Here is a 27,890-nt window from a genome sequence, read left to right on the forward strand (position 1 = left end):
TGGCACAAGATAACTACCATATCAACACATTCACCACATATCTCAAAGGTCACAGGACCAGGTGAATTTAAGAGGAACAAACACCAAAACAGTCATTACTACCAACTTCCTGTTTTTCTCTCTTCCCCCTTTTGGCGTCATCGGTGTGGATGTCCATCCTTGTTCAGAAAACAGACAACTGGTGTATCAAGATTTAAAACAAACTCTGCCAGCAAAACGTTGCATTAGGCAAAAAATGTCAGGGAACCTGTACGCTCAGCCTGGCATCATCAACCAGGTTTACTGTGATCCGGACGACAAGGAGAGTGTAGTGAACATCTACGTCAGCGCTGAAAGCCTGAGAGTGTATGACAAACCCTGGGTGGAGGTCACGTCACCAAATACACCACCTGCAGAGGCTCAGCACCCAGGTACGGAAGTGTGTGCAAACTGATTTTATTCCCTTTATTTTGTATGCTTCAATCTATTTAATGTTTAGTTTTAGTATGATTTGGTATTGTGTTGCAGCCGTGATTTTATGTTGACTGAAGGGGTGTTTAAATTAAATGTTCTTGCGTTTCATGAAATGCAGCTTCAACCCTGACTTAGTACTGTAGAGCTAAAAACAGTAATAGCTGACGGTATCCTCACGTATTGTTGTTTCTTTTTGTCAGTCATCAGGGAAAACTCCGGAAAGAGGAATCATGTCAGAACTGATTCAGTGTTTCTAGGTGTGCTGTGTCTTCTCCTCCTAGCCGGGATTATTTTTCTCGGGGTCCAAAGTGAGTTTTTCCTCAGTGTTAGAAATGTTAAAGAAAATATGCACTTCACATGTTGACTAATGTAATGATATGATATATTGTGGGTACAAATTCAGTTGCTGTTTTGTTGTTCCCCTTGCTGCAACAGTGAATAAAGACAAAACCAACTGGAGAAGAGAGAAAGACCAGTTATTGGCAGATAACGGCAATCTCAGGAAAATATGTGACCAGTTAACAGCCAATAACGGGGAATTCCGCAGGGAAAAGGATGACTTGTGGATGAAGTTTTGTAGTAAGTAGTTTTGCTGTGTATTCACAACAATCTATTACCATACAAGGTTTCTCTGTTTCAGACATATTTGGGTTTTGGCAGCTGTAGCTCAGTGAGTTGAGCGACAGCCACTGCTGTTGTCTGCACATGCCCGTAAATGCGTAGGATGGGTTCAATACAGATGTCAGATTTCATGTATGTACCTGAATGTATATGACGATTCTAATCAAGTTTACGTAATGGACTGACATCTAGGATTTCCAGTGTTGTGATATGTGGTGCTGTATAGCAAATACACAGAATACACACCTATTGCAGACACAACACAACAGCACCTAGTGTTCCTAATCCTAGATGAATGGATGCACATTTACAATTTTGAGGTACTTTAATCAAATATTTCCCTTTATACTTCAGACCCACAACATTTATTTTACAATAGCTGTATTGCAGATATAGATTATTATTAGTCTTTCCACATCTGCAGGCACCTGAAGTGTATAGCAATATGCAATATGTTGCAATGCTGCTCACCAAATGTTGTTGAAATGAGGAAAAATGTAAAACACATATTATAATACCTCAGTTATGGTATGATTAGTTGGCAACATGTATTGACTAACATGGGTGTCTGTATTCTGAGCACTGAACATGTGATTTAATGTGTTTTTTTTTTTCTTTGAGTGTTCGTACCGCATTTTGGGGTTTAAAGGGACAGATTTAGTGAGTTTGGCTCTTTGCATTAAGATTTTAGGGCTTAGAAATGGAACTCTGTTTTGAAAAGTGAACAAAAGCAACGATAAAATACTGTAATGTCTCCCTTTGAAACACAGAAAAGAACTCTAAGAAGAAATCTAAGAACCTGGATAATTCCTGATGCGGAACAGAACTGGGATTGATCTCCTGCTGGTGACAGAGAAGGACGTGTTGAAACGTATAGGACATTTTAGAAGGATTTCCTTTATTGGGTTGTATCATGTTAGAGCTGACATCCTGGATGTAAAGTGGTGCTCAGCTTTTCTGATTTTAGGCAGTAAACAAGTGTGTGATGCCTGAAAATGTAACTTTCTAAAAATAATTTACCTACAAAGACCAACACACATGTGCAAGGCTGAAAGGATGCTGTATTATAAAGCACAAACCAGATCATAATGGGTCATTGTTAAGAGTCTTAAGTGAAGCTTAAAGATTCAAAAGCAACCATTAAGAACATTTTCATTTCTCTAACACTGTGAACACAACATTTTCTGTTATAAATGCCTGCTATTGTAGGGTTTCTCTACCAGATGTACAGGAGGTAATATGTGCTGCAGATTTAGTACCAAATGTTTGCCTCTACATGACTCACTATCAACGTGTTTCCTCAGGATATGTGTTTTAAATTTAGTCACGGTGCTTTTGTGGTATTACACAAGAAAAATACCATTTGTCAAATAAAAGAGGACCAGCTGAATGGCCAGACTACTTAGATGTGTTCTGTTTTAAGAGGATCTCAAACATGATTACATTTACTGAATACAACCAGTTTCCACATTCTGTTACTGTTCTAATTGTGTTGCATTAGCACATTTCTCTTTCAAAGATTGTGTTAAAAGGAACATTGTGTGGCAGCCAAATCTGACAAACAGGTAAAAAGGTTAAGAAATATGAAATGGTAAGTCATCTATATCAGTGTCAACCTGACAATGTAATTGAAGCCCTCTGGTTCTCCTTCTTCACCCATGATTTTAAAAAAACAACTCATATTTGGAACATGGACCTGGATGAAAGATGAACTAAGATTAAATATCCCTTTCTGCTCACAAATTGTATATGACTTCGATAAATAAAACACAAAACGTACACATCTAAAACATCGCAACTATTGCAAGCTCAGTATGATTTATTTCTCACATTATTTCAGGATATACCACCCTCTTCCACGACCGAATAACGTCCCTGGTGTGCGGACACAAAGTAGTACCGCGGGTGTGCGACTGTGTGACGCGCATTGATACAATGTGATCCGCCCTGTCTGACCTCACATCCGTCCCTCCAGACAGATTTCTGTCTGCCGGCATTTTCTTTTTGTTTTGCCCGTGCCGACTCTAGCTTTTGGATTAATTTTCCGTGTGTTGACCGGGTACAGGGATTTCAACAACGTCTGCTTCTAACACATCAGTCTGCTGCACAATGCCTGGCTTTTCAGACCGAGATCGTGGCAGAGATAGAGGGTGAGTCAAGGGTCAGCCCGGGTTGCTTCTCGTTGACAGTTGACGTGAGCCGACGAGCAGCTGAGCGACACCGCTGTCATGGCCGGGGTCTCACAACAACACCGGAGTCTCGTTACGTCGGTTTGTTTCGCCACTACTCGTTATTTAGCTGCACTCGTGTATGATTTAAAAACAAGAGACGCACTGTTTCTATATGACTGTTTGCTGTGGTGCTCTGTTGCCTGTTGGAGGTAAAATGGCAGCTCCTGACAGCTCTGTGTCCGCGAGCAGCAGCTCGCGAGCCCGCAGCAGCCTGGTTGGTGACGCAGTCTCTGAGACGGAGGCACATTGAGACCAAGGGTTTTGATGACCAATTTCATGTTAACGAGTCGTGTTCTCATACCCCTGCAATGCTTCCTGCAGGAGGTAAAGCTGAGCCGCGTAATGTTCTCCTTTGATCGCATATCACGTTAAATCTGTCTCCATTCAGTAATATTACACTTTATTATTAGCTCTACTTACTGGTGAGTGTTAACGTATGAATACGGCAATATTCAAGTGCATACAGTTAAATAAATGTGGCACTGTGTGCAGGGTTGGATTTGCCTAACTATATTAAACACTTTGTAGCAAACTATTGAGCAACTGTTGTTGTGGAAAAACACCAGAGATGGTCGTTTGAAAAGCAAATTGTTACATTGTTGCCTCTTAAGTATGAACTATTTGTCTGTTTGGAGGATTGTGCCCTCCTACACATATGGTTATTACACTGTCCTTAAGCTGTTTACTAATTGAAAGCCCCTATCTATTTTGTGTACAGAGGAAAATGTCTGTATATTTCCTGTGTTAAAGGGACAGTCTGGTGATTTAGTATTGCTTTTCCATAAATTTGGAGGTCTGACAAGAGGCAGATTAATAAAATATCCCTACTATAAACACCAAACCCTATGCTACCTATTAAGCAACATCCTCATCTTGTCTTTCAAACCATACCAACATCAAAGGACACGCTGAGGTGATTCTGATGATGCATAGGGATCCTCTGGTTGTTTTTTAACTCAACGACTGTTTTCATAGGCTGTGTAGTAACCAGAACTAGTAATACGACTTATGTGAGAATCCTGTAGAGTTGCCCTCTTTAACCCTTGTGTTGTCTTGGGGTCAAAATGACCCGTGTACGAGTGTATATGTATGTGTGTTGATGGGTCATTTTGACCCCAAGACAACACAAGGGTAAGCACCATGTCGGACCGTGCTTTATTTTCTCGTGTGTCCTGCTCTTATACACAAGGTATGGTGGAGGACCTCCTCGTTTTGGTGGCGGCGGCGGTGGCGGAGGTAATAGGAGCGGACCTCCTCCAGGAAAGTTTGGCAACCCGGGTGAGAGGCTGCGAAAGAAGCACTGGAACCTTGAAGAGCTTCCAAAGTTTCAAAAGAACTTCTACCAGGAACATGCAGATTCCACTCACAGACCACTTGTAAGATTTACTTCTCGTTGTTTCTCTTTTTAATTGGTTTTAATTCATGTGGTCTTGTGAGCTGTGTATTGACTGTTCTTCAATTCCAGCAAGAGATTGAACTGTACCGAAGAAGCAAAGAAGTTACCGTCAAAGGCAGAGATTGCCCCAAACCAATTATAAAATTCCACGAAGCTTCATTCCCAAGTAAGTAGAGATGAATGCTCCACCGCACAAATACACCCAATATTGCTTGACCTATCATCTGTGTCATTGACAAGTTTTTGAGTTGAACCGTTTTAACTTGCGTCATCTTACTTTTGCAGCCTACGTCATGGAAGTTATAGGCAAACAGAACTGGATTGATCCAACTCCCATTCAGTCTCAGGGGTGGCCTGTTGCCCTGAGTGGCAAAGACATGGTCGGCATCGCTCAAACTGGTTCTGGGAAAACCCTTGCGGTAAGTGAAGTGCTTTATAATCATGATTTTTCAGACCATTTCTACCCAGCACCCATATGAGATTAATTTGTTGTCACCTTTCGGTAAATAAAACGTAACACTTTTGCCAAATGCTTAGACCCATTAGAGAGCAGTTTCAATTGGCATTTGAGACATTTGAGACTATTTGCAACTTGAAACAATGTTAACACTCATCAGCTGAGGGAAGAAATAAATCCTGCTATGTTGTGGAAGTTAAAGTTAATTAGTTTGATTATTAGGCAGCTGGTACGTATATTTAAACTCAGTCCTTTTTCTTTTTTTTCTTTAGTACCTTCTGCCTGCAATTGTGCACATCCAACATCAGCAATTCTTGGAGCACGGAGATGGACCTATTGTAAGTACATTTGAAATGATTTGTCCGAATGTGTAGTATCCTATTAGCACAGGATACTATTGACAGTCCTTTTTTTTTATTACTAATTTGGAGGAACAGGAAATAACGTTTAAGCTGTCACAATATTACAACTAGAGGCCCAGATGATGCCCAGGCTTCATATCATATTGATCGACCTTTTGCCAGAATGAACAAACACAAAAGTAGTTGCCCAATATGTATGAGTCTTACATATTAAATCAATTTATTTAATGTTAACCTCTTAACGTTCTGCTGTCGCGCGGGCGCACATTTCAACTATACACTGTACATTTCGTTGTACATTCCGTTGTACACTGTACATCTATTTATAGTTCGGTACGAGTGCCATATGTTTCTGGAAACCTACGATTCTTGTGATTCCAGCTGTCCACTCCGTTTCAAGATCAGACCACCACAGCAGCTACAATCAATACTTTTGTCAGACAACAACAAACAAACAAGCGATTTGAAAATCAAGACAACTCACCGATGACGCCTCATATTGATCCATAAATCCATAACATTCCAACAAAAACGGCGTTGTTACGTCGTAAAGGTCCAATAAAAATAAATCCCATAAAAGATTTAGTCCAAAACACGTGATTACATCCATAAATATCCACCAACTGGCGTTGCATAATTCCATTGCAGCTGAAAGTTATGACCGAAAGTAGTGTTGTTTTTAGCAGAAAGTTATGTTTGCATGGGAGCACAGCTACAAACTTGCTATCAAAATGTCCGCCGAAATCTAACGTTTCCAATGAGACCCCACTTGAACCAATAGGAGCTTCATGTCCTGACTGACAAGCTACATTACCCAACCAGAAGCTACGTTGAAGTTTAGGCTCAGCCTCTATTTTCTTACGTGGCTCACGTCTGTCGCGTCGTACAGGTCAGATGACAGGCGTTTCGGACAGCCAATGAAATTGCCTAAACAAAGATAGGCGGGAAGAGGGGGGGCAAATAATCCCAACAGCCTTTAATTTGATGAGAAGAGACAGCTGCTGTAGAGCTTCAGTCTTAAGTGTAAATTAGCATAAAAATGCATTTATACTTCATTTTCTCTGTGTCAGCAATACTGGTAGTATATATGAATAGTACCTATATAAGTTTGCAAGACTATTTAATAGGTATGTAGTATATATATCAGGAATATTTTCAGTCTCAAAATGAAAAAACGCCTAGACATTTCATTAGAAAAACATGTGTAAAATATTCATTTTCTGTGATATTGTTATCAACTTTTTACTTAGACTATAATAGGCTTCAGGCTATGGTCCAATTGTGTTTTCCAGTCCATAAGTCCCATTTATAGTCATCTACAGGCATCTATTTACAAAGAAATGTTCAGACGGAAATAAAAACCTTATACTTTAGTGTGTTCAAACTCATTTAACTCAGTGTCAGCAGCACTTAAAGTGATTCTGACTATTGAGGGAAAAAAGCTTCAGATTGTTACCTTTCAAAAGAGACCAAGACCATGCATTTACTCCAAATAGTTCAAGTACAGCTTGCAATTTACTTTGGGTATACCTGGATAGGCGTTTTTCGTCAAATTTTACAGGAATGTTAAGAGGTTAAGGATGCAATACAGAAATAATAATGGTTTTGGTCATTTGTACCCATCTTTCTTTAGTGCTTGGTGCTGGCGCCTACCCGTGAGCTGGCTCAGCAGGTGCAACAAGTGGCTGCTGAATATGGCAGGGCTTCCCGTCTTAAGAGCACATGCATCTACGGCGGTGCCCCAAAAGGACCCCAAATCAGGGACCTTGAGAGAGGTGTGCTTACTTTGTTCGTCTCACTATTTAAATATATTACTCAATTCATTCAACTTTGCCATTAGGGATCTGATTTCAAAGTTAAATATATAATACGATGCTTTCCCGTTTTTTAGGTGTTGAGATTTGCATTGCTACCCCAGGTCGTCTCATTGACTTCCTCGAGTGTAGTAAGACCAATTTGCGTCGTTGCACCTATCTGGTGCTGGATGAAGCAGACCGCATGCTGGACATGGGATTCGAACCTCAGATCCGCAAGATAGTGGAACAGATTCGGGTACGTTATGTTATTTTCTTTCACTCGGCACACCATTGGCATTATCTTTGAGGCAATCAGAGTAAAGTAAATTATCAGGTCACAAACCTGACTACTAACAGGATGTTATGTTTATGAGAAATATTTGCCCAGTACCCAAATAATATAAAGACAAAATTCTCCAGGGAGAGGAATTTAATTCATACAAGTTGACCAAACAACCTGTGATCAATACTCATCCTTTAGAACTCACCCAGATTGACCGATACTAGATATTAGACCGGTACATCATTAAACATGTTCACAATTAAACGTGAAGGTTACATTTACTTTGAAGCTACAAAATAGGGTTGAAGTCCTCCTTTTCGTCCTTACCAGCCAGACCGTCAGACCCTGATGTGGAGCGCCACCTGGCCTAAGGAAGTTCGCCAGCTGGCTGAGGACTTCCTGAAGGACTACGTCCAGATCAACATTGGTGCGCTGCAGCTCAGTGCCAACCACAACATCCTGCAGATAGTTGACGTTTGCAATGACATGGAGAAGGAGGACAAGTGAGTAGATGAGTCATACCTCTTTATTAGCATCAGCCAGTCAACTGATGTGATGGGGCAGAAACTTTTTATCAGTCAAAACTTGTTTGAATATTCAAGTAGTTAAAGAACAGATTGTGTATTTCATTTCAAAACGGTGAATGACTACTTGCATCAGTAGAAACACAAACCTCAACATTAAAGACTGTATGATTGCCTCGGACAACTAAAATGCCACGTGTGGCTTGTAAATCCAGCAACTAAAAAATCATTAAACGCATCATCTTTTCCGTAGCTGATGATGGAGGGAGCTAAGGAGTGTTCTGATTAATTTCCTTAAATAACAATACAACATTTGTTTGTTATTTGATACCTGTAAATAAATATAGCAATCTCTACAGGGGCAAGTCAAATTTACTTAGTGCAAGTAGATATCTGAAAAATATAATTAACGTGGAACCCTGAAAGTCTTTTGCAGTGACGGACTATTTTTGCCTCGACAATTTTACATTTTGTAAACTAAGTTTGGTCTCATCTTCCTCTTTGCCTCTTCTCTGTTAGACTGATCCGTTTGCTGGAGGAGATAATGAGTGAAAAGGAGAACAAGACCATTATTTTTGTGGAGACCAAAAGGCGTTGTGATGAGCTGACCAGGAGGATGAGACGAGATGGGTGAGGATCTCCTGTTTCTTCCCCTTTTTAAATAATGTCTCTTTTCCTTATCTTTACCTCTAAATAATAACAAATTAAAATTGAGGCTACGCTAAATGATAACTGTTTCCCCCTCATTGCTCCTACTTGTTGCATTAGTATTTAATGTTCAATCTGACTGTCACAGGTGGCCAGCAATGGGAATTCATGGAGACAAGAGCCAGCAGGAGAGGGACTGGGTCCTTAATGGTTAGATTTGATAAATCACATCGCAAGTTACAATTTAAAAGATTTAAACATCCGCCTTACAGGCTGCTCTGTAATTGAATGAAATACTGTCCATCTCCCTTCAGAGTTCAGATATGGCAAAGCTCCAATCCTCATCGCTACAGATGTGGCCTCGCGTGGCTTGGGTCAGTATGCCATTGAGTATCACCACATTATTTTTTTGTTATCAGTATTACACTTACTTTAAAGAAAGTGGTTTGCTTTCTTTAACTTTTCTATGCATTTTTCTGAGTTTTTCTCACCTTAAGGTGGAGTCTTTGTGGCAGGCGCTAGGCATGACAGTCCCAGGCCTCGAGAGGGAGATGGATGACATATTGGAAGTGCTCAACTGGCTTGCCACCCAGTGGGCCTAGAGAGGTGAAAGCTCTTGTGTGCCAGTGATCTTCAAAAGGCTGTGTGGCTAAGCCTTTGTCTCTGATATGTTGGTGAAATACACACACATCTGTCCTCTGTCCATGGATTTCACCTGACAAACGCCATCCAGCTGTTTCCAACTCAAACGTAAAAGAAAAGAAAAAAAGATATGCTTGATGTTGTGACTTTTGCCTTGCATGCTGTTGTGATAGAGAGCGCTGTATTGCAAGTCACTTGTTTGAGATTTGGAACAATTGTTACCCTTCGGCGCTTGTATCACATACGATGGGTGCTTGAGAGCCTGTCTAAGCTTTCAGTTGTTTTCTTCTCCCTTCAAAGTGCTGGATTTCTTGAAATGGAGAGAGCAGTTTGAAATCTTTTATTTGTCTCTGAAAATTGATGAGACCTGGCACATGTGTTTAGGGGGTAGTGGGAACATCTAGTGAGAGGAGAAAGAGAGTGAGACAACTCAAACCAAAGTTCCTCCCTCGCCTGCGTTTTAAAGTCATGTCGAGACCTGCCAACGAGAGACATTTTCTCAAGTGAACACTGGCTTCTTGGAAGATCTTGCCTTGATGAGACTGATGAAGTGGTTGGGGGGGAATTGTTCCGTGCTCGGTGAGGGGTCCCACAGGGTTCATGTCTTGGGCCTTTTACATTTTTAACTTTTTTTTTTTTTAACTTTTTTTTTTTTTTTTTTTTTTTTTTTGGAAGGGGCCCCTGTTCAAATTAGCACTTGGTCTATTTTGTCTTGGCAAGACGTGCAGTGCGGCCTTAATATCAAGCTTCTTTTGAGAGTATACTGGGAAAAATGGACCCCTGAATGGTCCTATATTGGCACATGAGGAGGCCCCAGTGCATATCGTGGCCCAACTGCGTAGAAGCTCCTGGATGTCACTTGACAATTTGTGGGGGATTTCGCTGCATTGGGAAAGGACTAGTGAATGCATACTCCTTTATGGTAAGATTGAAATCCATTTTTTCTTTCTCCCTTGGTTAACAAAAGGGAGAGTGAATGTCGTTTGGATCTTTTTGATTATGGTAAGCAATTGGAGTGTGCATTGTTTCTCTCTTCCCACAGTAGTATTCCCATGGAGTAGATGTATACACAATCTTATGTTGTTTTAACACATTTTCCTCCACAGCCTAATGACCATTTTCTTCTCCCCAGCCTCCACAGTTGCTAACTTTCCCCTTTGATCTGGCTGTTGTGGTGTGCAAAATCCTGTGTGGCCTCCATGTTTTGTTTTGCCACACTGCAACACTTTCACAGATGTGGAGGATGTGAAATTTGTCATCAATTATGACTACCCTAACTCCTCCGAGGATTATATCCATCGCATTGGACGCACAGCCCGAAGTCAAAAAACGGGCACAGCCTACACCTTCTTCACCCCCAACAATATGAAACAAGCCAGTGACCTGATCGCTGTGCTTCGCGAGGCCAATCAGGCCATTAACCCCAAGCTGATCCAGATGTCAGAGGACAGAGGAGGTAACATCTGATACTTGTTTACACTAATAATGTTTTTTTTAAGGAAGAAGCAGTATAGCTTTTAATAGTCATGATACTTGGACTTAAGTCTATGAACAAGCCCCCGGCTGATTTATTTGTCTATTTATGTCATGGATTCATTTTGTATGCTGCTTTAATAGGAATTTATATCCTAGATGATTTAAACAAAATTATATAATCTTTGACTTGTCATCTTCTCAAAAGAATGTTTTTAGACATGCACTTATTATTATTATTATTATTATTATTATTATTATTATTATTATTATTATATTTACCTAATTGTTTCCCCTTCTCTCACTGTCCTGTCTTCATCTCATGCAGGTCGTGGTAGGGGTGGAAGAGGTGGCTTCAAGGATGATCGTCGGGATAGGTATTCTGGGGGTGGGAGGAGCAACTTTGGCGGTAGTAGCTACAGGGACAGGGACGGTGATAGAGGGTTTGGCAATGGGCCGAAGAGTGCCTTTGGTGGCAATAAGGCTCAAAATGGTGGCAGCTATGGAGGTAACAGTGGTAACTCTAGTGGTAGCTATGGCAACAACAATTTTAGCGGCAATGGACAGGGTAATTTTGGTGCTCAGGCAAATCAGGTGGGTGCTTTTGGTAACCAAAGCTTCCAGGGGGCCCCTCAGTTTGGGGCCATGCAGAGGGCTGGTCAGAATGGCATGAACCACCAACCATTCCCATTCAACTCTCAGCCACCACCACCACAGGTCCAACAGCCGCCACCTCCACCTCCAATGGTGCCCTACCCTATGCCACCACCCTTCCCACAGTAGATATGATACACGCACAATATATGGAACCAACATGATTTGGGTTTAGTCTTGAAATCTTACAATATGATTATTATTATTCTTTGTACTGTTTAACTTTGTTTTGCTTACAGCGGGTTTGGAATTATTCAGTAAACCCAGAGCATAGAGTCATAGACACGTCTCCTAGTGCAATTATGATTGCCGCACTTTTTCCTTGACTGTTTTTTGGGTTACATTCCTCAGTAATTTATTTTTACTAGGTAATGAAGTGTTTTCAGTTCGTGGTATGTTTTAAAGTGATGTTATGAATCATAAAAAAAAAGGGTGCGTGAGACCCTTATAAATAAAAATAAGAAAATTGGACCTGTGTGTTGTGTGTTGTGTGAACATGGCAGTATCAGTTATGCCTCATTGATAAGCCAAAGGCCTGAACCAGTTTTTGATGTCACCTTGGAGGTTACACAGAGAGGATGATGAAAGAAAATTGCACTTTGCATTAATATAACAATATTGAGCAGACTTATAAGAAACAATGCTGCACAGCAATTTAAACAAGGCACATTGTTGAGCATCATAAAATAGAAAGATTACCACTTTCGGGCTGCAGTTACAATGTAGGACACTGAAGTCATGTCCTTAATTAAACTACCCATTGGTTTAAGTTTTATTTGAACTCTATTTTTAAATGAGTACTAAAATATCTTGAAAAACTGTTAAAATGTTTTTTCTTTTTTACGTAAACAAGACACCAAAATTACACTGATTGTATTTAAGTATGGTCATTTCAGAACGACCTGACCGAAGAGCATGTAACCCGGATGTAAAGATATCACTTCCGGGGCATATATCACATGTAACTCCTATGATTTCAAATGTTGTCCACCGGCCATCATCATTGAACATTATTAGTTGTGACAAACGTAGTTCGTGGAGTGCTTCTGTTTTAAATGTTCCGATATGCTCGAGCGTTTCCGGGAGGTAGCCATGTAACATGAATACCGTTAGCTAGGAGAGCTAGAGCTAGCTGTCATGCTATCAACGCTCAACAGGCACATGATGAAGTCACCTCTCACTCCGCTTGTAATTCTGTGCTCAACAGAAGCGGTTACCTCTCTATTTATGCTTCAAGCAAGATTATTTGCTCGATTAAGCCCTTGCTAGCTAACGCGTTGGTGTTAATGGTTTATTTCAGTTAACATTTAGGCTTTACCTGGACTTTATTAATGAGGAGTCCTCACTTCACTTTGGATTTTCTTCTCTCGAGCTTCTCGCCATGTTATCTTACTGCGTCAGAAACGTCCTGCAGAGGCGCCAATGCACATTAAACGCCGCAGCGTGCAGAGCAGCACCGGCTCTGCAGCTTTCCAGGAGAGCCTGCAGCGCATCGTCAGCTGGGGAGCTGGACCAGGCCGGCGAGTTGCTGCGGCTCTGCGTGGACAGACACTACGTCTCGCCTGGGCAGACCAACACCGAGCGGTTTCAATGTGGCGCGAGCTGCGTCTATGGGCCGCTGGGCTCGGAGCTGAGGAGAAACCTGCTGGAGCAGTGGTGGCACTCTGTGACCAGGTCCACGGCTCAGGTGTTTGGGATAAACACTCTGAGCAGCAGCCAGGACGCAGCAACAGGTGGACAACTGAGGATGGTTGAGTCTGACTCCCTACAACGCATACTGGACCAGCCGGAACTGAGCAGGGAGCAGCTCGTCCAGCAGGTGCAGGCGCTCATCCAGAGTGCCCCCTCTCCGAGGACTAACTTTCTACAAGGTAGAGGGCTGCCTTACCCAGAAACTTGCTGTTTGTGTGTTATGATATTGGTGAAAGTAGTTGCACCATACTGTATGAGGATTTTTATATATATATATATATATATATATATATATATATACCACCCTTGGTACACTAAAATGATGAATAACCGGTAGTTTTAAGGGACTTTCTTGGCGTTAGCTGAGTGTATCCTAGTTCAATCACCACCTATCAAATATTATATTTAAGTTAAAGGTCATATTGGTTAAGGTTAAGAATTTCTTTGTACTGAGATTTATAATCATCATCATCTTAGATAATATCAGTCTATATCCACTGCGTAGAACCAAATGGGGGCAAAAGGATAGTGCATCACTCTTTGGATCATGGCTGATGACGCATATCCTCAACTTGTAACAACTACGGTTAAATCAAACAATGTTTTTACTTAATTACCTCCTATGTTGGGAGTACAAAATTAGAATTAATCGTATGCAAAATGAACAGCTATGAAGTCTCGTTTGTTCTCAGGTGCGTTGGAGCAATGTGTCCCCTCGTTGGAGCTGGTGAACAGGAAGCTACCCTTTGGCCTGGCTGAGTCTGGTCTGTGTTTCCAGCCCTCAGATGGCTCTGGTTGGTGAGGCGTCATCTACTGTCTGTCCGTCCGCATGTGTAGACACATACTTGTGAAAAAGTGTATTCTCTCGATACAGGTTCTCCATATGAAACTATGGTACTCGTGCAAAAATATTTTTGCTCCGTCGTACTCAATGTTGCTTAATGTTTTCATGTTAATGTGTGTTATTTGAAGACATGTACTTGGCCATAGTAATCAAGTAATCAGTGTCTTCACTGGCAAAATACTTAAAAAAGATTCAACCCACTCCTCTGACCAGCTAGCAATATGCCCAACTCACTGACTGCTTATCCTATTAAAAGCTTAATTAATATGAACGTTGCAGTATCATGTGTCAATATTCTGTGTCAAAAACGATAACCCTATAAAATAATCCAGGGACAGTGAAGTATACAGCTAAAACTCCTCGCACTTGGTAAACAAAACCCTTTCACTCTGCTGTGGATTGGACGGCAGCACAAAGCCTACAGTCAGCCAAACAAGTCCTTGTGATCTTCAGTTGTTATGGATATGATTTATGTCAATAACTGTTTGCATTTATGTTGTTTTACACTGTTTGTAATTTAACCACTAGAGGGCGAGCTGCCCCTACTTTTCTGATAATAGATAGTTGTGCTTTAAGAAAAATAGCATCCCTGTATTTCATAACAACATAGTGCTATTTGAATACAGTAAATTGTATTACAATTTTTTTTTTATGTGTCTGGTGCTACTGTAACTAATGTAATTGTTCTGCCAGCCCAGCTGAGGTCACCCAGACATCTCTGGTGTGGTTCTGCTCTCCTCGTACCTCTTCTCATTGGCTGGATCACTGGGCGCGACAGAGACTGAAGTGGTGGAGGAAAGTGAGTATCGTTAAATAAGAGAAAGTATTTCACAGCACTAAACGTATGCTGAACAGATGTCTATCATTACTCTGATACACACACCTTTCACTTGTTGAAAACTGTATGTAGAAGAGATTCTTGTGTTTTGCAGGTTTTGCTTGGATTACAATATATTTATCACCACGCGGTGGTTTCGCAGTACATTTGCCCGTATTGTGCATCGCTAGCACCATTGATACTTATTTGTTTACTTAAAGATACACTCCCTGATTGCCATGGGGGGCCCAAGCACAGCATTTCTCCCAAGAGAGAGAGAGACTGATGTTTGGAAATGTAACACTTGAGTTTCAAAAATCAACATCAAGATAGGAGGAGATTTAGGTAGAAGTCAAGGAGTGTATCTTTAAATTGTTACTACGTCAAGATAATTTCAGTTACATGAAATCAGGCCAACCCGTGTCGTTCCAGTTTGCCCTGTCGCCGTCCAACTTCAGCAGCAGTGACGTCCCAGTGGAGGAACTCGAGGGGCCGGCATCTCGCGGTGTGAGGATCGTCTACAGCTTCCCGTGGGGACCGGAGCCCCTGGAGACGCTGTGGAGCAGAGGACAAACCGAGCTGCTGCAGACACACAAAGGAGTTCGTTCCAAACTGCAGGTCAGTCAGTCTTTTTTTTTCTCTCTGTGTCTGCATTCAGTGTTTTACCCGCCAGGCTGCCATTGCCAAAAGTCATATAGGAGGTGTAGAAGCATTGCAGTTTTGCAACATTAATCTACCAATCGGGCTCGACTGCATCGTAGAGATACCGCCAGAGAAATGTCTGTAAGTATTGGTTTAATATTTCCTGGCCAGAAGATTGGGAGGATTTTAGTTACTGTGGGTTAATTTGGTGATATTTAACTATATACTATATAGACAAACAGTGTTTAGGATCCAGTTAAACTATTTTTAGCTTCATTTACTGTTTTGTTTTACCACATTGTGAGCCAGGTCAAAGACCTTTCATCTCCTTGTGATGGACAGTGTAGTTTTTCTGATTCTTGTCTTGTTGGTCTAAACTAGCAGTCAGCAAAACCAGTTACCCAAATGATGTGGCCCTCGCAATGAAATTTGAAATTTCCCTCATAGGACATTTTGTCGCGTCAGGAAAAGCACAGGTGTAAATGATGAAATGAATGACGAGTTGTGCCTCTCGGCTACACCAACACTTTCCGGCATGTTTCAAAACGCCTTTTTGCTTCTATTGTTGCCGTTCTTCCTGGGGATCACATGCAGTTTCTAAACGCATTTTCAGTGCCGAGATGGTCGTAAGTCGGTTCCTCACGTCGTCTCGGTAACCGGGAACATGGACCGCGGTGTGATGGCCTTTCTGTCCAACTCACTCCAGCAGCTCAAGAGAGAAGACAACAAGCAGAAGCTGCTGAGGAGAAAGGTGATGACCCATTTGTTAAAAAATGCCGATGTACTGTTTTCCACGGTCTCACTGGACACTTGCCCTCTCTGTTGTGATGGGATCCTCTGTCACTAGTTTTGGTTCGCTGTTTGATTTCAGGTCCTGAAGCTGCACCCAGTGTTGGCTCCGGTAAAAGTGGCTTTAGACATTGGCAGAGGAGCCACTATGGAGCTGAGGCAGGTAAGAAACGCATCGGTTGAGAGAACACATCAATGATTAATACATTTTTTAAATCTTGATTAAATGAATATTTATCTAAAAATGTGCTGTGTTGAAAACGATATTTCAAGTGACTGCGATAGGATCAGCTGTTTAGGCGGTAGTGAAAGTAGATTAAAGAGTTTGATTATTTTGTAGGTTTGTGAAGGGCTGCTGCAGGAGTTCATGGAGGCTAAGATCTCTGCGTGGCCTGGGTATCTGGAAACTCTGCCAACGTCAATGGAGCAGCTGAACGCAAAGTAAAGTGCAGTTCAGTGTTGCAATGGAAGCAAAGTTCCTCATTAGGAGCAAATCCCCTCTCGCTGTGTGGACTGACGTGTGTGTCGATGCATTGTAGGTATGACGAGATGGGAGTGCTGTTCACTGTGGTGATCGGTGAGAACACGCTGGAGAGCGGCCTCCTTCAAGTCCGCAGCAGAGACACGACCGTCAGAGAGACCAAGCACATCTCTGAGATCAAGAACTTTCTCTCCAGATACATTTCTGCTGCCGACAACATCTGAATGGACCTTTTTGTTTTGGCAACTAAATATTGAGGAATATTTCTTCAGAACAGAGCATTTAATGGAAATTAGTCTTTTTTTCCTGAATTATTTTTGGCTCGGTGTGAACTCAGTGTGTTTAGGTATATTTCGCTGATTGATGGCAATTCTGTACCTCGTTTTTTAAACTGCTGTAAACTATTTTTGTGACATGTGAAGAAGAAGATGTGCGCATGTTGCTCAAAGTTTGTGGACACATACCCATGGTGCATGTGCCCCCAATTTTGTATGACTGGAGGACATCCTACAGTCTCAGATCAGTGCATGTCTCACTGTCTGAATTTGAACAGGGTGGCATTTACATGATTGGAGAAAGATTGTGATCAATGTTTTGCTCAGGTTTCTGTCTCCCTTTTTATTCAAATATACAGTGTCTCTTAAATATTCAATTTTTGTTTGTCAGTTTGTTATTGTCCTTGTGCTACCTGTTACTGATCGTACATTAGTTGATTATTAATGTGACACTTGTGAATCAATGTTTCTCTTGAGGTTCAAAGATACTTCTTGACCCTGAAAAAACAGTCTCACCTCACCAAGTTCATTTTGTAGTTGTTCATGAGCTTTCAATCGTATTACATGATCTTCAAATTCCGCATATATATATAAACTGTATTCAACAGGGATTTTAATTAGTAATATTCATCTATAGCCACACCAGACAGATGGTTTATCATAGGTATAATGCTAAATAGGGGGTTATTATTTATGTATCACTCTTGAGTTCCTCCTGTTGCTGATCACTGCCCTCAGTGATATGTACTATATTGTCCAATTGGAGATTTTGTTATATTTCAATGGCATCCGTTAATTTAGATGCTTCAATAAAAAATTGATGGACTTCTTCATGGGAGCTCTTCCCAAGATTTTCCTGTGGAGGCAACACTGCACCGTTTAGTGCCAGGAGCACACCATATAAACTGTCCGACTGGGACACACCCGCTAAATCTCGCGAGACTTGGCTGTAGCGTCGCCCCGCCCTCTGCCGTCATTGGTCGCTTGTTCTCCAGCTTACTGAGCATGTGTATGCGCCGCTTAGCTGCTAGCATTTAGAGATGGCCTCAGACAAGCAAAACGACGCTAAATTGTCCTCTGTGGATGAAAACAAAAATAATTCATCGGATGGAGGACTTGGACTCGAGAGTATCCTTCACAGCACCGGACGTGCAGCGGCGGCGTTGTTGTCGCGTCAGTTGATGTGTGTCGGGCTCAGGAGCTGACGCTAGCTCGCGAGCTAGCTCGGTCATAGTATCTCGTTAGCTCGCGTTATTAGGCGACGTGTCACACTGAAGCAGGCTGTCAGTTCTGAAAAGCAGATTAATTTCGCTCGTCTCAAACTTTGTTTTACAAGTCCAAGGACGGTACATAAAGCAGGCATGTCGGTAAACGTGTTGTAACGGGTGTGTAACCTCTTAAGTTTCAGGAGCAGCTCACTGACGTCGACGTTTCTGCAACATATCACAGCGTCAGCCAGACTTTCTGTCCAGGGCTGGCATAATAGAACATGCATGACAAGTGTGTGTGTGTGTGTGTGTGTGTGTGTGTGTGTGTGTGTGTGTGTGTGTGTGTGTGTGTAATAAAGATGAGGTTGTTCCTTAACATTGATTCGCAGTTTTGCAAATAATCAAGGAGTCCCAGCAGCAGCATGGTCTCAGACACGGAGACTACCAGAGATACCGGTGAGCTGTCGTACATCCCCCTAATACTTATTTATTATAATAACTGGACCGTAGCTGTCTGTGGTGAACTGTCGAGTATTGTATTTCTGTTCACATAAAAGAGGGTTGTTTGTTCATGATCACAAGCCATTCGTTGGCCATATCTGTTAGATTTTTGTAAAAAATGTATGTTCAACTTCCTCCATATGACATTATTGTTTCTTTAAAATTCCTGTTTATTTTGCAGGCCAAATCCTTTTTTCATGCACTGAGAATAAACTGTTTGCATATGGACACCTCTGCTACCATATGGCTCACACAAAACTGGTGTACAAATGACTCTTAATACTAAATTAATTAACCGTACTTGTACAATCTACAGCCCATTGCAGTCAAATACACATTTTACTGTCTACTACTCGTATCTCAAAGTGGCTCAATTAATAAATCAAGAAAGAAAATGCCAAATCTTCCTCGGTTTTAGGATCATATGTTTTCAAAGAACTCAATTGAGAAAAACCAAGATGGAAATGTACACGTGAGTGTTATTAATGTAAACATCTTTGTGTAACTGTGCAGGGGTTACTGCTCCCGAAGACTGCGTCGCCTGCGCAAGACTCTTGGTTTTAAGATGGGCAACCGACACAAGTTCATCGGGAAGAAAATAACAGTCGAAATGATTTCTGACAGCAGGTGAGTAATGGAACTTCTGAGCCTGACATTCATGTGCAGTTAGCTGGCTGTTATGGAAGAGCCTCATATACAGTAAATAAAGGTTAGACACACAACAGTTGTGTTTGATGCCAGGTAATAATGCACATCACACAGGAGTTTTTTCTGTTGCTATTAAAATGTGGTGCTCTTTATCTACAGAAGGGTTCTTAACCGTTTGCTGCCCTAACCTTAATGCCCATAATGACAAAAAAAAAGTGATGTTGATTTATTTATTTTTGCAATCAGAAGTGATTGCTTAAAAAAAATCACTTTTTTTCATTTTAAAAAACTGAAAAAAAATCACTTTTTTTCATTTTAAAAAACTGATTCATTATGCGTCACTGCATCTGAGGGAATGTTGAAAACGTTTGTTTCCTCGTATTTAAAACATAACTGGTCATTGAAATTATGGTGTGTGTTTTGTTTTAGTGTGAATTCTTGAGCACAATTAGATGTAAGCATAACCTAGGTTTGTAACTTACCAAAAAAAGGTTCATATTGAATCTACCAGTTTGGCAGTCAAATCTAGTCCACTAGGTGGAGCTCTGAGGCCCACCGGTGGGACCCGGCAAAGTGGTAGTGAATAGCTGATCTACATAATACATGAGTCTGCAACTGGTTTGGTACACCTAAACCACAGAATTAAACTCAACCTTGTAATAAATATATTTGCTCAAGATACATTTCTAACTTTCAACTTTGGATATAAATTGTGGAAATGTGCTACCAAGGAACTGATGCAGTGACCTTCCCTTCAGGTATCTGTTGCTGGTTTTGATGGAGGCCGAGCGTGCATGGAGTTACGCCATGCAGCTGAAGCAGGAGGCTAACACAGAGCCACGTAAGCGCTTCCACCTGATGGCACGACTACGCAAGGCTGCCAAGCACAGCGAGAAACTGGAGAAGCTCTGTGAGAGCCCACGCGTTGACGCCAAGACCAAACTTGAGGCGCAGGTACGAAGTCATCTTCAACCGGCTTTAAGAGCCACGGCACAGGTGTAAAGAATAAGGGGCATACATGTGCTCGGAGATCGCAGGCCCTCAACTGTCAAAGTGTTTTCCACTTGCGTCACATCGGCCTTCCTCTCGCCCTGATTTTGAGGGTCGCTTATTTCTATGTTTGAAACGAAATTACTAACATTGTTGATGCATAAAATGTATTTTAAGCTGTGTTACAGGTAGCAACGATCACATCGTTCTCACAACAGCCACTCATAACGGCTTGTGTTTATAATTTCAGGCCTACACTGCATACCTGACTGGTATGGTAGAGTTTGAACTGCAGGAGTGGAAGCTCGCCATGGAGGCCTTCAACAAGTGCAAGTGAGTGTTAACGTCACTGCAGTTTCTTAATACTTTGGCAAAACGTTTCAGGAAATACTAAACGACCCCATTTTGGTCTTGTCAGGACCATCTATGAGAAGCTGGCCAGTGCTTTCACAGAGGAGCTGGCAGTTCTGTATCGCCAGCGTGTGGACGAGATATCACCCAACATCCGCTACTGTGCTTACAACATTGGTGAGTAACACACATGACACGTACGGGGAAACGGATCCCTCTCAGCATAACTGATGCCCGTCTTAGACATTTTCTTTTTAGGAATCAAGATACATAGCACACACACACACACACACACCATGTAACTGGATCTTTTTTTCTTTCTGATTGCAGGCGACCAGAACGCCATCAATGACTTGATGCAGATGAGACTGACTGGAGGAGGAGGCGGCATGATGGCCGAGAAACTAGAGGTGAACAAACAGGAGTTGAACTTAGTTTATGTTATCTCCACCGTATTAGTATAAATTAGTATAAATAAGTATTAGTATAAATAAGTATTAGTATAAATAACACAATTCTATAACATATGTATATATTTATTTGTTTATTCTTTACTATTTATTATTTAAATATATAACTGTATTTTTATTTTTATTTTTTTCACTTATATTTACTTGCACCTTATCATTCACCTGCACCTTTATTTATCATAGAACCTCCTCATCTTTGCGTGTGTGTATAATTCTTTCCTATCCTTGTCTTCATCCATTATTGTTTGTTTCTTAATTTCTTTATTTGTTTCTTAATCTCTTTATATGCCGCTCTTTGCCTTCTTAATTACCCCTCGGGGATAAATAAAGTTTTTCTGATTCTCAATCTATCATTTTAAACAAGATTGAATATTCAGTAATGAAATATGTCGTTGCGCCTGTGGTATAGATCATTTAATGTTTTTTTTAAAAACGTTTCATAAATATATTCTTTTCTTCTCCTCAGGCCCTGATCACTCAGGCAAGAACCAAGCAGGCAGCCACCATGAGCGAGGTGGAGTGGCGAGGGCGGTCGGTGCCCGTCAAGATCGACAAGGCCCGCATCTTCCTGTTGGGTCTGGCAGACAATGAAGCCGCTATCGCTCAGGTCAGTATATTTAGTTTCTGCTTTGTAGCGGATTAAAACAAACTGCCCTGCACTCGATGGGAAGCCGTTGTTGTTAGCAGCTCTTCATATCATCACATGCCAGCGCTTAAAAATACATGATAAAGATGTTCCTATGATCTAAAGCCCAAATGATACGATGGTGCTTGTGATGTCAATTTCTGCTTCTCAAAATATATGACTATGTTCATGGATACACGCCAGAAAACATGCCGAAACTGTTCTGTCAAGGGTGAATCAGCTTTCGTCTAACTCGGCCTTGTTGGTAGGATGGCTCAGTATTTGTTGGTGTGTTTCTTCGCTGATGTGTTTTTTCTTGTCGAAGTGTTGCTGATTTTATTTTATTCTTTGCAGTTACTCGCCTACCATTTTGGGAGGAGAGAGCAATTTGCCCCCTTTTTGTTTCCCATCAGCTGGGTGCTTGTTTGTGGTGGGCCTTACTTGGAGTGTTTTGGTGTCCGTTAGGGGACGAGTCCCTGTTCGGCTTGGCACCTATGGGATTGTTGAAGAGCTCTTAGCTTGGGATCATCTCTGTGGCTGTGAGACAGTTGCCAGCTTTTTTATGAATTATTATTAATTAACAGCAACCCAATTAAACTGTGAAACTAATTTACAGGTCCCTTAAACTGTATGAAGTGACGTTTTTAATCGAGAACTGTAATCGTTTAGATCCCAACGTCATACTTGTGTTAGCCCTTAACTTCCCTTCCAGTGTGACTATTTTTCTGGTGTAACGGTGTCAGTCACACTTGCCTTCAGATGAAAAGTCTCAAAATGGGCGTCTGGCCCAAGTTTTAGCAGAACACCTCCAACCGTTCGTGTGGTTCCTTAAACTTCCAGTAGGTAGCACTCTCATCTTTACAGTCTCATGTCGCCTCACTGCCACCACAGCTCATTTCTCCTCTTTTCTTATATCAGAAGGCTCAGCACGCCCTGCAGACACACCTGTCACACCCACATCCACTCAGGTCTGTGGCATGCAGCCTCTCTCATTGCACGACTGCATTCTGTGCATTTCAGCCCACACATGAACACAGGGCGACACCCAGCAGGTCTCTGTGGACAGATTGGTGTTATCATCATTAAACACTTTTGGGACTCAACTGTCGCGACAGTCCATTCATTGTTAATAGTGGTTGTAACTGAATGTGTGGGAAGCTGCTTTGTAGCTGAATTACTGCAGTTCTTTATTTCTTGTTTTTGATGATTTACATTATAAGATGCGGTCCTCATCAACTGTCTTTGAGTGACAAAGTTAATGTTGCTGGGCGACTTGTGGCTCAGTGGGTAGCATGCCCGTCTTTCAATCAGAGGATCGTTGGTCCATGTTGATGTGTCCTTGAGCAAGACACTTAACCCCGAATTGCTTCCGTTGCTGTGTCTACGGTGTATAGAGCAAAAATGTAAGTCGCTTTGGATAAAAGCGTCAGCTAAATGAAGTGTAATGTTGTAAAATGAGCATGTCGTGTGTGCCCTTTGTCCAAGATTGCGCAATAGAAAGTCAAGAGTATTTAATACAAACTGGGGACAGGAAACGCCATATACATCAGTCTCCATCCACTCCTCCCGCCTCTAATCACTTTATCTGTCCAGCCCTGCCGCTGAACAAGAGAGGATGCTCGACGGGTTGAGCCGGTCATGCTAGGCGTTGCTAGGTGTTGGCACGAGGGAGCGGCATCAAATAACACCAGCCTCCTGGGCGGATGAGAGCAGCAGTGTGTGGCTGGTCTGTTTTCACTACGAGGAATTTCCTTGTAACATTCTTCCACTGTTTTTTCTTCCTCGAGTTTTTTGGGCCCTTTTTTGAAGGTGAATAAGTGACAGTAATGTCATCCATAAAGGTGTTAAACGACTTTTAGTTTAGTTGAAATATGTATCAACATGTCGCCAATCGCTTACATTTAAACCAAACCAACATCTTTAAATATGAACATATGTCCTGTATGTCTAAGGTGGAGTAACACAGGCCTATTGTATGTGTGTCGGTGAAAGAACAATCCTGTCACTCACAAAGATTTGAACCCTGAAACTCCAGTGTGAAGATTGCAGAAGAGTTATGTGCAGGAATGTACTGGCCGCCTGCCGGGCCACATACCTGTGCCTTTTCCACACTTGGTCACAGTCGCTGAAACTGTTGCTCTTTGCTCTACGACTTCTAAATGAATGAAATAGTTGTTTGCGTGGTTGAGTTTTTGTATGTATCATTCCATCAGGTGGAAAGTGGTTGTGAGCGCGTCTGAGTTCACATATTGAAGCCTTAAGTGTCTATGTAATTAATCCTTGATCCTTAAACCTTTCATTTTAAAGATTGTTTTGGTGCAACCACTCAGAATAGAGGCAAAGTCCCGCCCCTTCCTGTGGACCCCTATGGGACCTTTTTTCAGAATATTATATGGGGAGAGACAAATTCCTTTTTTGATCCTGTTTGAGTTGAGCCATGAATTACGCATATGTTTAGCAATTGAAAGGATAATTTTGGAAGTATTAGTGTGAGAAAATAAATGATAAGAATGACTACACACCTAAAAGTCATGTGAGGTTTCTTGCTGAAGTTTCGTAATGAGATTTACTCGCACAAAAAAACGTGTCTGGTTCGTCAATATATTTCCCTGCTGATTAGTGGAAGTGATAACTTTACGAATATGTAATTCATGCCACAATTCAAATGGGATACAAATTGTATTTGTCGTTGTCTAGTGAACATGTCTTTTTCTGAAACACGGTCCCATTGTGAACATTGGACGGGGCGTGGCTTCGTCGCTCTGTGGGACATAACATTTGACCCTGTTCGTTTCTACCTTCTCCAGTTCAGTTTGCTGTCAAACATGTAAAACGTTTCCTTCTCAGTTTACAAAGTTTCATCCCCATTCCTCTCTTTGAAACCGGTTTCATGATTCATTTTTTTACCTTTTTTAAATCTTTCTTCACCTTTTTGTTCTTTCACTGTAACAGAATTGATTGCACCATGTATGTGTTTAGACTGTTAGGAATTAACTAATCAGATCTGGTTGATCAGTATCAATACTGATGCAGTCCTTGTTGTGCAAAGTGCCCAGGAATGAACACATTTGACCATTTAATGTAGTTTTCTGGTTTGCTTTTTGCATAAACTAGTATTACTTATAGTACACAAGCGTTTCCTGGTTGTGTTTTATAGTAAATTAATTTGAACGTGAGGGCAATATTATTATTTGACTAAGAAACCGTAGATGTTGACAGTGATGCATAGCCACTATGTTCCACAATAGGTCTTGATTATTGTTTGTGTTGTGCAGACGGCTAACGAGGAGACCAAAGAGCATCTTTATGAGACCCTGCTGGCCGAGTGCAGAGACACCATCCAGGCTGTGAGAGAGGAACTCAAGAGTGAGACGGTAAGATACTAAAGGTTAAAAGTTGACATAGTTTGGTGAAGGAGGGGGATGTTTGTAAGTTTGACAGTTCAGTCATCAGTTTGATTTACAGCTTACTAACTAAGTTGAGACGTATGACTGACAAGAATGGGGGGGAAAGTTCAAATCATTGAATTATTGCTTGTCTTTGTAGAAGCAGCGAGAGAGGAGCTCTGATGGGGACGGCAGCAAGGTGTCCAACCTGCAGTTCCTGCACAGGTAAAAGAAACGGGTTCTTGAAACAGTGTTTGGGTTTCTTCCCCCGTAAGAGATGTGAATGCCTTTTTGTGCCAAAGATATTCAGTTTGCTCTCATACATTTCAAAGAAATGCAGAGTAACATACCCAAAGCATAAACAATTATTTCCACCCTCTGATGTTTCTCTCTTGTATCTCCTTAATAAGTGAATAATAAATGTGCTGTTGGTCTCCGCCACCAGTTACCTGACCTACATCAAGCTGTGTACGCTGGTGAAGAGGAATGAGAGCATGGCTCACACTCTGCAGGCTAAACTGAAGGAACCCGAAGCAGACGAGAGCAAGAGAGGGCCCCGTCCACAGGATCTCATCCGCCTCTACGACATCATCCTGCAGGTAAAAGTCTGGATGTTCAACATCTGGGGACCTTTTTAATCTGAAGCTTTCCCATGTATTGAGGAGATGAAAGACATGTCTCTTAGCTCATAGTATGTCAACCTTTTTAGATACATGAATTGCCCATCATAGCAGCATATATTTCAGTTGATATAATAAGTCAGAAAGTTGTTCTCATTTGGCAGTTTCCTGTGTGATGATTTGTCTGATAAAGTGTTCACTCGCCTTCTGTTCCCCCATCACCTCTCTAACCTTCCCCTGCTTGCCCGGCTCAGAGTCTGGCTGAGCTCTCCACCCTGCAGGGCCTGGAGGATGACCACACCTTCCAGAAGGAGGTGTCCCTCAAGACGCTGGTCTACAAGGCCAACAGGTCAGACCCGGTTATTAACTTGACATCCTTCAGCCCACAATGTCTTACTCTTGCGGTGGCTGCCTACTTGTGTTAATGTCTTTTTGTTTCCATACGCGTGTTGTTAATGTGTCCGTCCCCTCTGAACCCCTCACAGGTGTTTCTTCATAGCTCAGTCGTATGTGCTGGTAAAGAAGTGGAGTGAGGCATTAGTGCTGTATGAGAGGGTGCTGAAATATGCCAAGGAGGTGCAGTCCAAGACCAAGAACCTCAACAACAGCCTCAAGGTTAGTCGTATTAACAACAAAATAAGCAATCTCCTAGCTCAACGTGATGTAATTCACAATCCATCATGGAAAGGTCCGCTTACACACGTGTCGACATAAATGCCCCAAATTAGACGTGATAAATATATTCCACAGAGATCTGGTTTTGAAAGTGAGTCTGAAAGATTTTGTCAAATAAGTCGCAGTGACCATCTGTACTCTACCAGAAACGTCCCCGTTGTATTTGTGTCTGCAGGATCTCCCTGACGTCCAGGAGCTCATTGCTGAGGTCAATGCTGAAAAATACTCTCTTCAGGCTGCTGCTATTTTAGGTGAGAGCCCCTTTTGAACTGACCGTTGTCGAGCCTACTCAGGAGAACCCTTTTAGTCTGGTCTCTTTGTTCTGACTGGCTGTGTACAACCTTTTAGAAATGTGTTTGTGTTTCAGACACTGAAGAGACTGCTGAAGTTCCGTCTCAGCAGCAGGTGAAAGACAACACGGTAAGAGAACAAAACACACAAAAGGGGGGGTCACACCCCTAAAGATCTTTCGATCTCATAAAATAACCGTTTTTATAGTCTGTTTCTTCTTCAATAAGTGCAACAGCAGCTTCAGTGTGTGTTGCAAATGTAACTCGTACAGTTAAGGCTCCTATTGTACTGGCGACCCTTCGGCCAATTATCCGCCAACACTTGTAGAACATAGAACAGCTTTATTGTCACACCAGCGCGTTTCAGCAGCAATAAAGTTGTTCTATATTCGACGTGTTTCTTGTTCTTGTGACGTCTTTTATGAATGTTAGGAGTTTCTTTGCTTGATCTCTGCGTTAATGATGGAAGCACTTCTTCTCCTTCATGCAGCCCCTCTGCGACCGCCTGGAGGTTTTCCGCCTCGAACCGGCCCTCGTGGGAAAGCAGCCCAATTTGGTCCAGTTCCCTCCCGACTTCCAGCCCATTCCCTGCAAGCCCCTGTTCTTTGACCTTGCTCTCAACCACGTGGCCTTTCCGCCCCTGGACGACAAGGTGGAGCAGAAGGGCAAGGGCGGTCTCACCGGCTACATCAAGGGCATCTTTGGCTTTGGCAGCTAAATCGATCCCCCCAGGCTGTGGATTCAACAGGAGAGCCACAAGGTCCCGAGTTCACCACAAACAACCAGCCTTTGGGCGGTCGTTAATTAGAATAATGAAAATTACTTTTATGTTTAGATTTTTTTTCTTCTTCTTTTTTGCCTAAGTGCAAGATGGGTGGAGTTTGCAGCTGTAAAGGAAGGCGGGGAAGTGATCTGATCAATTTCAAGTAGCAATACGACCCGAGTTCACCTGCCACCTTCAGTAACTGCATCAGGCAGCATGGGCTCCTAGCATACGCCTCCTTACTTTGACCGATGGAGGCGTCTGCGTCTTTCAGGTTTTGCAG

General features: G+C 41.9%; 3 protein-coding genes across 3 annotated transcripts; all 3 read left to right on the forward strand.

The window, feature by feature from the left end:
* Nucleotides 1-3,183: 3,183 nt before the first annotated feature.
* LOC306737967 (putative ATP-dependent RNA helicase DDX5) lies at nt 3,184-12,011 on the forward strand (the record flags this gene model as incomplete). Its single annotated transcript, XM_079219791.1, has 13 exons — nt 3,184-3,224; nt 4,495-4,681; nt 4,771-4,867; nt 4,987-5,120; nt 5,431-5,496; nt 7,154-7,295; nt 7,412-7,572; nt 7,930-8,102; nt 8,643-8,753; nt 8,920-8,981; nt 9,086-9,145; nt 10,648-10,869; nt 11,215-12,011. 13 exons carry the CDS (start codon nt 3,184-3,186, stop codon nt 11,667-11,669), a joined length of 1,911 nt encoding a protein of 636 aa, XP_079075917.1. The 3' UTR covers nt 11,670-12,011.
* Nucleotides 12,012-12,921: 910 nt separating this feature from the next.
* Nucleotides 12,922-17,439, forward strand: polg2 (polymerase (DNA directed), gamma 2, accessory subunit; the record flags this gene model as incomplete). Its single annotated transcript, XM_079219228.1, has 8 exons — nt 12,922-13,411; nt 13,925-14,030; nt 14,770-14,875; nt 15,326-15,511; nt 16,149-16,286; nt 16,407-16,487; nt 16,665-16,765; nt 16,864-17,439. 8 exons carry the CDS (start codon nt 12,922-12,924, stop codon nt 17,027-17,029), a joined length of 1,374 nt encoding a protein of 457 aa, XP_079075354.1. The 3' UTR covers nt 17,030-17,439.
* A 681-nt stretch (nt 17,440-18,120) lies between these two features.
* On the forward strand, nt 18,121-27,562 carry srp68 (signal recognition particle 68; the record flags this gene model as incomplete). Its single annotated transcript, XM_079219375.1, has 16 exons — nt 18,121-18,208; nt 18,678-18,744; nt 19,303-19,416; nt 20,196-20,391; nt 20,678-20,760; nt 20,846-20,955; nt 21,109-21,188; nt 21,715-21,855; nt 25,149-25,247; nt 25,420-25,484; nt 25,705-25,858; nt 26,134-26,228; nt 26,365-26,494; nt 26,730-26,805; nt 26,922-26,974; nt 27,335-27,562. The coding sequence occupies 16 exons, from the start codon at nt 18,121-18,123 to the stop codon at nt 27,560-27,562; spliced, it is 1,779 nt and encodes a 592-aa protein (XP_079075501.1).
* Nucleotides 27,563-27,890: the final 328 nt, after the last annotated feature.

The sequence above is a fragment of the Taurulus bubalis genome (assembly GCF_910589615.1).
Source record: "Taurulus bubalis genome assembly, chromosome: 6".
In the NCBI taxonomy this organism is placed as follows: domain Eukaryota; kingdom Metazoa; phylum Chordata; class Actinopteri; order Perciformes; family Cottidae; genus Taurulus; species Taurulus bubalis.